Consider the following 14,267-nt stretch of genomic DNA (forward strand, 5'->3'; position numbering starts at 1 on the left):
GTCGCAAATAAGTGCAGTATGTAGTAGTTCTTGCATTATCAGCGATGACAAAGTCACCCCTAATAGTAGACTATTAGTAGCGACTTTGGTTGTCAATGCTAATTATGACTACTGGCATCAATATATTATGGGCGACACATTAGCAGTGACATGTTGTCCCTAATAGTTTTTAGCGGCAATTTTGATGATCTTTAATGGCCATATCCATTGCCGCTAAAAGACATGTTTATTGTAGTGAGATGTGAATAGAGTTTTTGCCATCAGAGAGACATGATTTGCTAGACCCAAAGATCTCAGATTTCATGTCTCGCGAGCTGGTGATGTGGAAAGATTATTATATTTTACTTTGAGAATCCTAAATGAACTTTATTGTTGTAGTAGTCTGTATTATTTTCTTGCATATTGTATTTTAATTTTATTTCTTTTCGAGATATAATTTAACTTATAATAAATGACATAGCAGCTTAGATATTGATCTCTGTGCTACAAATGCGAGTTTTAGATATCACAAGTTACAATTTACATATGATACACGTTCTATATTTTACATCATTAATAAAAAAAATAACAAATAATTTTCTATTTACATATGATTCAAGTTCTATATTTTACATCATTAATAAAAAAAAATAACAAATAATTTTCTTGAATCTTATATTATATTTCTAACTAGATTCGATTCTAAGATGATTGGCCAAGCACATGGAATGTGAAGAATAGTTTTGTGAATGTTTGCATCAATTTCCTTTTTCTCTTCACCCTATATATAAAAATCATCACCACCGCAATCAATTACATTAAGGCTCTCAACTTTAACTTTAGTAACATCACACCGAACTCCAACATCAAAATTCAGTCGACCAACACAATAAATGCCGACACCGAGAGCTACAAAGCCACCAAGACAACCCACCGCACTACTCACCAACAGAAGTTGCAACGAAAAAACCAAAGAGCCGCTGGCCGCTAGCAAAGATACCACCTGCCCACTTATGCCAACTCCAGTTCTAGTAACCATGACTCCACGCAGCCCGGTCTTGCAATACACGGCAAAGTCTTCACAGTTGTTCCGAAAAAGATCGTAAGCACCAAATTCACCAGTTTTTAGAAGGTATTGGGCACGGTAGAGGACGTCTTCCGCGGCGTCTGAGGCAGCCAGCGAGCATGTTCCGCTTCGCCCTATGGCGAGGAAGAAAGCTGCGCTGACGCCGTACTTGAAGAGGTGGAGTTCTCCTCCCCAAAGGAAACAGTCTAGGCAAGAGGAGATTACACCAAAATCAATCTTTAGAAAACCACAATTAGGGCAAGGAGTGGTTCTTGATCTTGTGGATTGACGAGAGTTATTGAACATGTTAACATGGTACTTGTTCTTGTCCATGATGCTTAGTGTGCTGGTGTCGCTTTCCTGATTAAGTTTATGATCAGGTTTTGATCCTTTGGCGAATTGGATCACTTTTCCATCGCCAATATATATACCTATAATTAAATTATAATCAATGTAAATATTTAGATAATTCTTCTTTATCTTAGATCATTACTTTTCCCTTGCAGTGCTATATATATAATAATTTATTTTAAGAGAGCTACTGTTTGATATAATGATGTAGTACCATACCGTGATGGGCATAAATGTATGCGGTTCTCCATGAATATATGTGATCTCCAGGATTCAGCTGCTCTCGGTCAATTTTAGTAGACAGAACTCCCATATATCTGTAATCGTCCCCTTTCCCTATATTTTCTTGTTCTTTTTCAGACTTCCGGGGATCTTAGTCGAACTATATTTTTATGCAAACACAACTCCAATGATTTACTTAAAATAATAAATTTATGATGTCGCTCGGCTGAATATCTCGGTATTCATAGAAGGAGGAGTTTTGAGATAAAATAATACTGCTAATTATACATAAGAGAGCTGGCACATGGGTCTGAAATGTGCCTAGCATTAATTAATTAATTGACAATTAGTGCAATAATTATATTGGTGTATTAAAGATATGATTCATTTTATTAGACAGAATAGAAACACGTTGAGTTTTATTTAATTAATAACAACTCATTCCTTAATATTGAAAATCATATATCACAAACGCACAACAGTAAAATAATAATATACACCACGTTATCCGCGATTGGATTTTAAATTATTATTAATAATTTTGCTTTTTGTGTGGTGTCACTATATTAAAAAAGTGATTAATATAATTATATTGCATGAAACACATGGAATTTTATTTAATAACAAATCATACCTGGTCAAAAAGTATGGAGTAACTAAAATTATGTACCAAAAAATTACACTAACTAGACATAACAGTTCCATTTAACCGCCGTTCAAATTTATTTCATGCGGGACTCATTGTTTATATAAAAAAAACAGTATCACGGTAGTTGCTGTAATATTTTTGTGCATAATTTTGGTGAACATATCATTATTCAAAAGTATGACATACACACATTGATAATGTACCATGTCATCAGGGTTGGCGTGGGTCCATGCGCTAAGATTTTAAATTCAATTGTGCATGTAAATACACAAGAATGTTGAGCCTACGTACTTTACCTATTTTACTTTCGTAATTGTCTATCTTAAATGGAAAAATATCATTTTGGCCCATGTGTGTTTTCCCTATCGGCCCCTGTGTTTTTTAAATGACAAAACATACCTTATATTTTGCAAAATGGTAATCTGAAACCAATTTTCATCAAATAATTTTTTAATATGTCTAAAATACCCTCAGGTTTTTGAACTAATGAATTTATTAAATAATTTAAATAGATTTTAAAATAAAAGTGAAAAAATGACAAAAAAACATATATTTAATTTTCCTTTTCTTTTCTCTCCCCTCTCTTCCTGATCTTCTCCTTCTTTTCTGTTCTTCTTCTTCTTCTTCTTTGTTCTTCTCCTTCTCTCCTCGCTATGTTCTTCTTCTTCTCGATCTTCTCTTCTTTCTCATGTCCGTCTCTCATCTCTTCTTCTTCAAGAGCTCGTGGCTCGTGGTGCCCATGGGGAGGCTCAGATCTTCTTCAAGAGCTCGTGTGATGGATTTCCAGGGGGTTGTTGCTGGGTGGAAGGGTTGATTCAGATCTTTCAAGGATGGCGAGTGGGCTGGGGTACGAGGCTTCAAATCTCGCAAGGACGGTGGCAGATCTGGGTGTTGGGCAATCGGATCTAGTGCAGGGAGTGCTCGTCGGACATGGGTGGTCTGATTGGAGAGAGAAAAGGTGAGTGGCCAAACTTATACTTTCCCTTGTAATTTTGCTTGTGTAATCTAGTTGTGTTTTGTTGGACTTTTGACATTTTTGTTCATGATTTGTGTACGAAATTTGGTATGGAATAAGTTAAATGGATCGAATTTTGTTATGGGTTTTGGATATTGATTTGTGATGTTGATGAAGTTTTTTCATCTTCTTAAATCTAGGTTCAAGGTGAACTCAAGAAAAAAAATTCAAGGGTTATAATTATTTTTGCCCACATTGAATTATATTTCTTGAACATGAGTTTGATTCTTAGATTGTTCTTGGAGATTGTTATGTATTTGATTTTTCTGTTTTTCATATGTAGTTTTGGATGTTAATTTTTCCATTTAATTTTTCTGATTTATGTTGAGAATACGAAGAACACGAGAGAAGAAGGCAGGAAGAGAGAGACTAGAGAAAGAGAAAGGAGAGAGAAAATAATTTTTTATTTGGATTAGTTTTTTTATTTCTTTTAAAAATATTCTGTATAGTTTAAAATTAAATTTAGTTTGAAATATATTAATTTTTAAAACAATTTATAAGTTAGACTAATTAAAATATGACACATGGCATTGTATTTTTAAAAATTTTGATATTAATTTAAAATTTGAGGGCATTTTTGTCATATTGAAAAAATATTTGACTGAAATTGGGCTTATGGTATCATTTTGATCCATTTTGCAAAATAGAGAATCTGATTTGTCATTTAACAAAATATGAGATCCGATCAAGTATTCTGACAAAAAACAAGGACCAAACTAGAATTTTTCATTGAATAATATCAATATGGGAAGTATTTTATATTGCACGCATAATAAAAAATTAATACTTATTAATAGTGAGAGGGTTAGGACTATTGTGCCCAATTTTTTTATTTGTTCATGTCTTTCAATTATTTATTATCAAATATATCTTATTTTAATAAATTCACATAAATATTCTTATTAAATATTAAAAATAAAAGTTAATAATTTCTTAGTTTACCTCCAAAATATATAATATATTAGTCATGTATTAATAAGTTTATTTAAGAAATAATTGTTTTTGGCAAATTAAGAAATAACTTTTTAATATTTTAATTTTAACAAATATAAAATTTTAATATTTTTGTCTAAGAGATTTTTTTATAAATATATATTTTTATATGAAGTTTTTTTTTTCAAAAATAGAATTTTTTTTTAAAAAAAATATACAATTTTGTCTTAGGGTTGCTTTGGATGTTTCATTATTTGTGTTGATGGTTGCTTTAGTTATTGCGTTCACAACTACAAAAATAGGCTTTAACTTCGGTTTTTTCGCTCTTCGGATCTCGCGGAGATATTAACCGAAGTTAATCTAAGCGAAGTTAAAAGTATTTAAAAACCAAAGTTAAAGGGTACCCTTTTAACTTCGGTTATTATGTAAAAAGCGAAATTAAAAAGCTTTAACTTCGGTTTTTACATAATAACCGAAATTAAAAGGTACCCTTTAACTTCAGTTTTTACATAATAACCGAAGTTAAATGTATTTTTTCCTAAAAAAAATATTTTTATTTTGATTTTTATAAAATATTTTCATAATTATTTTTTAAATTCTAATTTGTAATTATTTTAATATTAATAAATATATTTGAACATTCCAATAAACTTAAAAATAAAATAAATTCACAAACTATGTAGAATTAACGTACATATATATACACATTCGTACAGAAATAAAAGCTAAGTCCATATAAACATCTAAAATGTTCATACAAGTAAACATGTGAAGTTCACTTAAGTAAGTATTTGAAATATTGAAATTTCTTATGTATTAATTTTTTTTTTAAATTTAGCAGAATTTTCCGTATAAATAGGACTACCCAAATCTGTAGTTCAAAGTAACTTTATCTAATCAAGAGGCATGATAATGTTACTTCAGACTAGGGACTTATGGCTATCAACGCAACACACAAATTCTCGATATCTTATTCAAAACCTACCGCCAAACCTAAAGAGTTTAAATTACAATTCTATGAATAAATACTACATATTTATAAACATGTTCAATTAATAAATCCTAAAAAATTGGGCAGAGTTTCCTCTGTTGTTATAACATATCCCAATTTCATAAGTACATTGTTATCCCCAAAATTTGAAAACGATGCGTGGCAATAGAAATGACAAATGGCAAGGAATGGTTAGGTGATCTGGCTTAGGAGTGACTCGGTAGACCATAGAAGAATGTTGACTGGCCAGTAAAGTGTCATGACCGACTAGGCATGACCTTGTCCGACCAGTCACATGTTTGTCTACCCAGGAATGATCTTGTCTGACCAGTCACCTGTTGATCCGACCAAGCATGACCTTGGCCGACCGGTCATGACCATGTCCAACCAGCCAAGTGCATGTCTGCCCAGCTAAGTGCATGTCTGCCCAGTCAAGTGCATGTCTGCCCAGCTAAGTGCATGTCTGCCCAGTCAAGTGCATGTCTGCCCAGACAAGTGCATGACTGCCCAGGCAAGTGCATGTCTGCCCAGTCAGGTGCGTGTCTACCCAGTGAAGGTGTGGTCGACCAACCTAAATGAGATATGGATCGACTAGACAGATCAGGGCTACACAAAGATCTAAGAAACGACTTCAGTAAGAATCGGTCTTGGCTTGCGCGGGAATCTCTCAGTTTATCCTGTGAATATAGTGTATTGTTATATTTTGAATATTATTGTAAATTAAATATAATGAGAATAACAAAGTATCCTGGATTATGGGGATATCATATGTACGATCCTGAACCTATAAATACAAGGCTCATGGCATCATAGAAGGACTTTTGGACTTTTTTATTCGAATTCTAATTTTCTAGAGAGAGAGAGTACTTGTATTTGAGAGAATTCTTGTATTCTTGTAATCTGCACTGAAGAAACTCAGTTGACTCAGGTTCATCTGATCTTGAGTGCAGATCTATAATCACAACTCTAAGTGGATTAGGCTATTACTAACACATTGGGGTTGAACCACTATAAAAATCGTCTGTGTTGTTTATTTCTCTTGAAGGTTTTTGACGTCTACACGTCGTTGGCCAAAAATGCGGTCAACATTTTGGTGCTTTCATTGAGAGCCTGAAGAGAAAGACAGACGATCCCTGAAGTATTATGGCACCTAAGAACACCAATGCGGCCTCCAAGAAGACAGGTTCCTCTAAAGAGCCTGCCAGATCAGAAGGTCCTGACCCTCAAGACCGTGAGACTGAGCCTAGAGTCGTGCTCGAGGACGTGGCTCTAGAAGTTGAAGAGCTTCAGGAAGCCATGGGGGCCTTCTAGGAGGAAATGGCATAATTCAACGCCGGACAGGAGGCGTTTGCTGAAGAAATGGCTAGGCAGAAGGCTGCGTTCGAGCAGCAAAGACGGGAAATGGATGTCAGGAGTGAGGAGATCCGGTGACAGTAGGAGGAGGCCGATAGGCGACATTGCGAGGCTGCACTCGCTTTGGAGGCAGCTACGAAACTGACCCGGGCCAATGCCCAAGCTGCAGCACGAGGAGCAGCCACCCCAGGAGCAAGGACCACAGAAGCTGGTCGTAAGAACACTGATAGACCCAATTCTCGAGGGCCAAACAGGAGTGGTAGTAACCCACCTAGTCGGGAGGAAGATGGGATCCGGTCGGGCACTGCCTCAACTCAAAGGGGGAACTCCAGAACCCCCTCATAAAGCCACCGATCAGAGACTTCTAGATCCGGAAGTCATAAATCAAGTAGCAAGAAAACTCCACCTGAGCAGGAGCAAAATAAAGCTCCTCGAGGTAAAGAAACTTCTCACTTCAAAGATGGGCATGGTCGTGATGAAGCTGATAGTCATCACACTGACCAGTCGAAGGAGAAGAATGATAACAACCATCAGGGAGGAAAAGATCGCCCAGCTTAGACAGGAAGGCCACCACTGCATCCCAACCAGCGCAGTGGCAAGGAGCATGTTCCGCATGGCAAACCCTCCGAGAAAACTCGAAGTACGGTGTTCGATCGGTTAGGAAAGCATAGCGCTTAGAAGGATCTAAGAGACGTCATTGCTGATAAGAGAAGGACTGTCCTGGTCGAAGGGCGAGATCCAATCCGACCTACCAGCCAAGTAGAAATACTTGATGATGGTCTGCCGGATAGGAGCGCCCGACCAGGCGGTCCCGAAAATGAGTCCCAAGCATCCAAGCCCAGCTTGATGCTCTGACAGCAGCAGTTCAAGGTCTGTCGAAACGACCCTCCGCGATCGATCTAGTAGACCACAAGAGTGGCAGCCCGTTCTGTGCTCGAATTAGAGCAGCCCAGCCACTAGCGAAGTACAAAGCACCGGTACTGCCAGTTTATACAGAAAAGGCAGATCCGATAAGGCACGTGGGGAAATTTGAAGATCAGATGGAGTTGCTCGGAGTGAGTGATGACTATCAGTGTAGAGTCTTCCCTACTACATTGTCCGACACTGCCCAGGAGTGGTATTGGAGGTTTAAGCCTAACTCTATCACTTCTTGGGAAAGTTTTAGAAAGGAGTTTTGCAGGCAGTTTAGTGCTGCTCGGACACCTCCAGTTTACGCCAATCACTTGGCCGATATTAAACAGGGGAAGGACGAGTCTCTCAAGAACTACATACAAAGGTTCACGAGAGAAGCAAACCGAGCTACTGCAGTTGGAGATGAGGGGAAGATGGTGGCAATTTCTTCCGGCATAATCTATCGGAGTCCTTTGTGGGACATCATTCATCGCAATCCAATTTCAACGTTACAACAATTTCTTGACCGGGAGGAAAAGTACATGAAATTGGATGATGCAATTGAGAAGGGAGAGAAGGGCCTGAACAATCCGAGCGGATCGACTAATCCTCCTAAGAATGGTGAAAATGATCAAAGTGGTGGTAAGAAACGTGGGAATAACGAGTCTGACCGCCACAATGAAAAGAAGGCTAATTCGGGATCAAACGACAAGCCAACTAAGTTTCACCAATTACACCACTCTTTCGGCGAGCCGAGCGGAGATATATTTGGAAAGTCATCAGGAGGTCCCTTACCGGAAACCCCTACCAATCAAGAAGGAGATGAGTAAGAGAGATATGAACAAGTTCTGTCGTTTCCATGGGGACTATGATCACGACACGAATGAGTGCAATCATCTCAAAGATGAGATAGAGTTTCTCCTCCGGTCGGGGAAATTAAGAAAGTATCGAGCAGAGAAGACCCAAGGAGAGGGAAGTAACAACAATCCTGGGTTCAAGCGGCAACGATCCCCACCTTTGCAACCTAAGCCTGTGGACTTCACTCTAGACACCATATGTGGAGGTCCACATCTGGCTGGGGACAGCAACAAGGCAAGGGAGAGGTATGCTCGTACCCTTCGTCATGAGTTGGATGCAGCATCAACCTCCGAAGTTATGGCTGTGGGGGAGCGGCCACCGAAGAACCCACGATACGAATTGAGTCCCTCACTTTCACTGAAGATGATGCTCGACACGTGAGATATCCTCATAATGACCTTGAATAACCTCGGCGCATCCGCCCATGGAGTTACGTCTTCATATCCTTAGTAACTCGGGTTACGTCTTCTTTATCCTTAGCAACCAATTTTGATGTGTCGCGTTCATCACGCTAACATCCATTCATAACAATAACATATTCATACAAGCCAACATATCATCATACTATGGCATTCATAATTCATAACATTTCATTCACACAACAGTCTTACCATTCATAGCATAAACAAACATAAATTCTATCTAACTTCCTTACCTCAGGTCCGAGCTAAGTAATTTCACAACCTCTCAACGAGCCTATACCATAATCAAAACGACATTTCTTAGCTTCATAAAATTACTATTTTGCCCTTTCATACAACTCATGTGTGCATGGGCCATGCACACATAATAAGAGTTACACACAACATGCAAATATACTTAATTACACATAAGGTCATAAAAGAATAATGCTCATTTTACCTACTTTGCATGCATGATCTTTCTATAAAAACCATATGGTTGAATAATAGACATAATTTTGGACGTAAAAGTGAATTTGCATGTAACATGCATACGTAGAACATTGCGTAATTGTGGCGTTTAAAAACGATAATTCTACATGTCCTACTTCTATCGTTTTAAAATTAATAGACTTGTAACATGCTTTGCTTACCATTATTTATTTTCTTAAAATTTCTATGTTGATTAAATCTCTCAAAACATTATTTTTATTTTATAAAATAATTTTATTTAGCTAAAAAAAATATGTGATAAATCTATTTATTATTTTCAAATTACAAAGAAATAACAAAAGCTTGGAATTTATTTAAAATACCTATGATTACCATGTTTCCTTAGAAAAATCAATTTTAATATTGGCTAATTGTGTTACATAAATGATGTGAGAAAAATATATTTTAAGTGTTGAAAAATATATTTTATTTGAATTATTTTAAGACTTAGTTTTTATGTAACATAAATTCATAAGTGACAATTAATTAATCATTTTAAACTAAACTTTCAGCCACAATTTATTTCTTTAAAAATCTCAAATAAATTGAATTCAATATTTCCCTTAATCAAAATAAAGAAAAATCATAACTATTAAAATATACACTCATACCATATTAAAAATATCATTTTTAATATTACCACAATTTAGGGTATTAATTTTATTTCAAATACTAATCAAATTCATTTTATTGAAACACACTTCACATTTTTTTACAAAAATTTCAGCAATCATATTTATTATTAAAAATCACCATATTGAATTTAAAACCTCATATTTTTATAAAAATATAATAAAAATTATGTAGGTATTTATTTGAGTAAAATATCATTTTATTGTGACTTAAAATACCATTTTTAATTTCATAAAATCAACATAGCAGTAAGGACATTACTTATGCATGCAAATCATTTTTTTCACCAAACTTTTACTCAATTATTTACAAAAATCAGCAAGCATAATTACTCATGAAATTCATCTTTTATCTCATGGCTTTCAAAAATTTCACATAAAATCATACATGTCCAAAATCCTATCATGCTCTTATTATACAAATAATTCTAAGAATATCACTAACACATATTCATATGCAACCTTATAAAACATTTTTCTATTTCAATGAATTAATACATGAATCCAACAAAACAATAACAACAACATACATTAATACATAAACACCATTATTCATATATGCTTTTATATTAAACCTAACATGTTTCTATCATTATTTTCATACATCTTATAATTTATTCTTTCACAATATCATATGCATCCTATAAAAATTTCATGGATCCAAATATCAAGATTTCCAATTATCATTTTATCCAAATTACATAGGTCCTAAAACATGGATCTAATATATTGAAAATCACAAAACATAAAACAAAATATAAAGATGATCCTTAGGTATACCTAGGCTAAAATCCCCATATTTGCATTCATAAATTACCACTAATCATTATACATAGAAAATCAACATCAAAACCCTTTTATACATTAAACCATAATACCCTTCATGCAAATCAAACAACTCACTATCAACAAGATATCAAGAACACAAAGTACCTATTTTCCTACCCAAAACACAAATCCTCTTTAACCATAATCCCTCTAATACTTTACTCATCAAAACCAATAATCACAAAATTTAGGGAGGGATTTCAATACCTCTCTTGATAGAAATCAAGAATCCAATCTAGATGCACCTCCTTGCTCAAACCCTAGGGGTTGTATATTTTGAATAATCAAGATGGAGAAGAAGATGAACAAAAGTTAGAGACAACTCAATCACAATACTAGATTAATCATAAGGAAAAACAACCAAAAACCATACCCTAGCTTGAACCCTTCTTCTTCTTCTTCTTCTTCTCCTTCTCTCTAGAAATGGCAGCCCACTTCTCTCTAGCACGCCACTCCCTCTCTCTCTATCCTTTCTCTAAGCCACGGCCAAATGGCCCTTTTTTTCTTCATGTCCCCTTTTAACTCCTATTTTCCCCATAAAGCCATCACCAAATTTGATGGTAATTTCCCTAATTCACTCATCCAATTAAGCCTAAAATCCTTTATAATAAAGATTGATTTATTTGAATTAAAATGGTCAAATTTTCCCTTACCCAATATGTGCTAAAATTCCCCAAAATCATCTCTTAATTGATTGAAAAATATAAAGGAAATAAACCATTTCCTTTTCCTACCCAAACCGTCCATCACTTCCCATTTCCCCTTTTTATTTTATTTTTTTTCTCTTTTATTTAATTTAAATTACTCAATTATATCAAATAAATGGAAATTATAAATTGTGTAGAAAATCCACACATGTGCATCTTATTACCATGTACTTGCACACACTAAATCACTAGAGTGCATCACTATCTACCATGCACCTTAGTGCATTCAACCAAATCTCACATAATCACATTTTTTTAAAAATAAAATAAATACATATTATTTAACAAGTAATTTCATAAAAATATTCTACAAACAATTCAAAAATTTAAATAAAATAACAAACAATCAAGAAAACAAATAACGACTAAATAAAATAAACAACATTTAAATAAAACAATTCATCACACTTAACACTTAAATAAAATAAATCACAAAATTTTAATAATCTAAAAAAAAAAATTTGGTACACTACATCAATCTTGGGAAATACTGTCTTTCCCTGTAGCTGGTCAAATAAATCGTCGATCCTAGGCAGTGGGTACTTGTTCTTAATGGTCAATTTGTTCAGCTCCTTGTAGTCAATGCACATCCTAAGAGATCCATCCTTCTTCTTGAAAAATAACACTGGAGCACCCCATGGCGAGAAACTCGGTCTGACGAACCCCGAATCCAGTAACTCCTGCAACTGAATCTTCAACTCCTTCAACCCCGCCGGAGCCATTCTGTAAGGTGTCCTAGATACTAGCTCCGCCCCTGGTGCCAATTCTATAACAAATTCAATCTCCCGCTGCTGCGGCAACCCTGGCAGGTCTGCTAGAAATAAATCTAGAAACTCACATACCAATCTGGTCTCACTCGGTCCAACCGACACAACCCTTGAGGTATCCACAATGTTCACTAGGAATCATATGCAACCTTCCTGCTTAGGTCTCTAGCCTTCAGTGCTGAAATCATAGGTACTCGCGGTCCACTAACTGTAATGCCCTAAACTCTAGAGACCGTTACGGTGTGCCTTATAAACAGTGCTAAACTCGCTAATCGAGTCATTTGGCCAAAATCGTGTAACTAAGTATGATTAGCAGTTTAGGGACTAAAAATTTTGGTTAAGATATAACGTTTCATTAGAACGTTTACTGTATACATTGGGATCCCAAAAATATAATTTAAAGGTCTATTACAAGAAAATATTTACAACCAACCGATCTAAGCGGCAAAACAGGGTTTAACCCTAGTTCCTCTTTCAAACCCTCAGCCGCGGCGGTCGAGCAGCCACATATGTACATGTCGTCACCTAAGCTCTCCAACTCAAGGATGGTCCAGCTTTCTTTTGCCTTTACCTGCACTACATAGCATCCGTGAGCCGAAGCCTAGCAAGAAAACTCAATATGCTCATGAACAGTAATAACATGTCATCGAATCATAATGTGCATGCCTAGCAATAATAGCTTTCATCACGCATGCAAATAATTTCAAATAAATGATTATGGGGTCCTGCATCTGCATAGATGACTAATGAGTCAATCTCTGGGGACCTGCTTCTTGAATAAATGACTAGTAAGTCAATCTCAGAGTGGGTGACTAATGAGTCACACCCTACATAAGTGACTAATGAATCACACTCTGGATGGAAGACTAATGAGTCTATCTCTGTCTAGGTGACTAATGAGTCACACTCTGTATAGGAGACTAATGAGTCTCACTCTGTATAGGTGACTAATGAGTCACGCTCTGTATAGATGACTAATGAGTCAATCTCTGTGTGGATGACTAATAAGTCATACCCTGTATAGGTGACTAATGAGTCACACTCTGTATTAGTGACTAATGAGTCACACTCTGTATTAGTGACTAATGAGTCACACTCTGGAGGTCCCATACCCTCCTAGCCATGTGACATGTAGGTCACCTTAGTCTTTCTAGCTCTGGCTCTAAATAACTAGCCCTTAGACTAGACAAGCGCTTTTAATTTTCATCAAACTTGAGGTCGGTTTGGCATTAATGCTCATTTGAGTCATTCAACGCAAATGTCGATTAGATCTAATCTTTTATCGGCTTGCATTAACACGCTAGGGTCGTACTTGACTTATGAGTCAATCCCATGTGACCAGTACTCAGTACCACTGTCGAACTTGACTAATGAGTCACAGCTTCACAGTTGATACTGACACCATTGCTAATTCTGACTAATGAGTCAGTGCCACGCACAAGTAAGTAATGCTTCCAGGCATATATCATATGTCAAATATCCAAACGTAGGGCATTATGCATGCTTACTTAATAGTTGCTAGCACAATTATGATCATGCACAAAAACAGAGACTCAAGCTCTGATCAGTCTCATATTCAACATTCATGGCATGCCCTAAACACATGTTTCTCGTGCATCATATGCATCACATTTAATCACCCGACATGCCTCAATAATAATCATACACAAGTGAGCAAGATTGCTAAGCATTTGATATGCTATCAATGTTCACATTTAAACATCCAACATGCATCAAGAATAACCATGCATGTCACACATGGGGTGTAGTTCTCTTACCTCTAGTTCGAGCAAGAAACAACAATTGAACCACCCTTGAGAACGATCGACCCCATTTTAATCCTTTAGCGGTCACCTAGTCATAACCAAATACAATCTCTGATTAATAAAAATCATCAAAAATAGGGTCTTGATCTAAACCCCACTCTCTGGACCCCGAAATCTACCCACACGGTGAGCAGATTCTATCCTGGGCCTTAAGGATTGAAACCCCGAGCCAAAAACCCTTAAAAACACCCAAAACAGGGTTCTGAAGAAATAGGGTAGTGTTGTAGCACTACCCCCCTAGCGCCCCAGTGCTCAACACAAAACCAAAACCGCCTAAGTCCAACCTTGGGTAGCGCTGTAGTGCCC

General features: G+C 36.1%; 1 protein-coding gene across 1 annotated transcript; it reads right to left on the bottom strand.

The window, feature by feature from the left end:
* Nucleotides 1-760: 760 nt before the first annotated feature.
* Nucleotides 761-1,709, bottom strand: LOC133785840 (protein LEAD-SENSITIVE 1-like). Its single transcript, XM_062225055.1, has 2 exons — nt 1,616-1,709; nt 761-1,476 (listed from the first exon to the last, which is right to left on the bottom strand). Exons 1-2 carry the CDS (start codon nt 1,707-1,709, stop codon nt 761-763), a joined length of 810 nt encoding a protein of 269 aa, XP_062081039.1.
* Nucleotides 1,710-14,267: the final 12,558 nt, after the last annotated feature.

This window comes from Humulus lupulus, chromosome 6 (genome assembly GCF_963169125.1).
Source record: "Humulus lupulus chromosome 6, drHumLupu1.1, whole genome shotgun sequence".
NCBI classification, from domain to species: domain Eukaryota; kingdom Viridiplantae; phylum Streptophyta; class Magnoliopsida; order Rosales; family Cannabaceae; genus Humulus; species Humulus lupulus.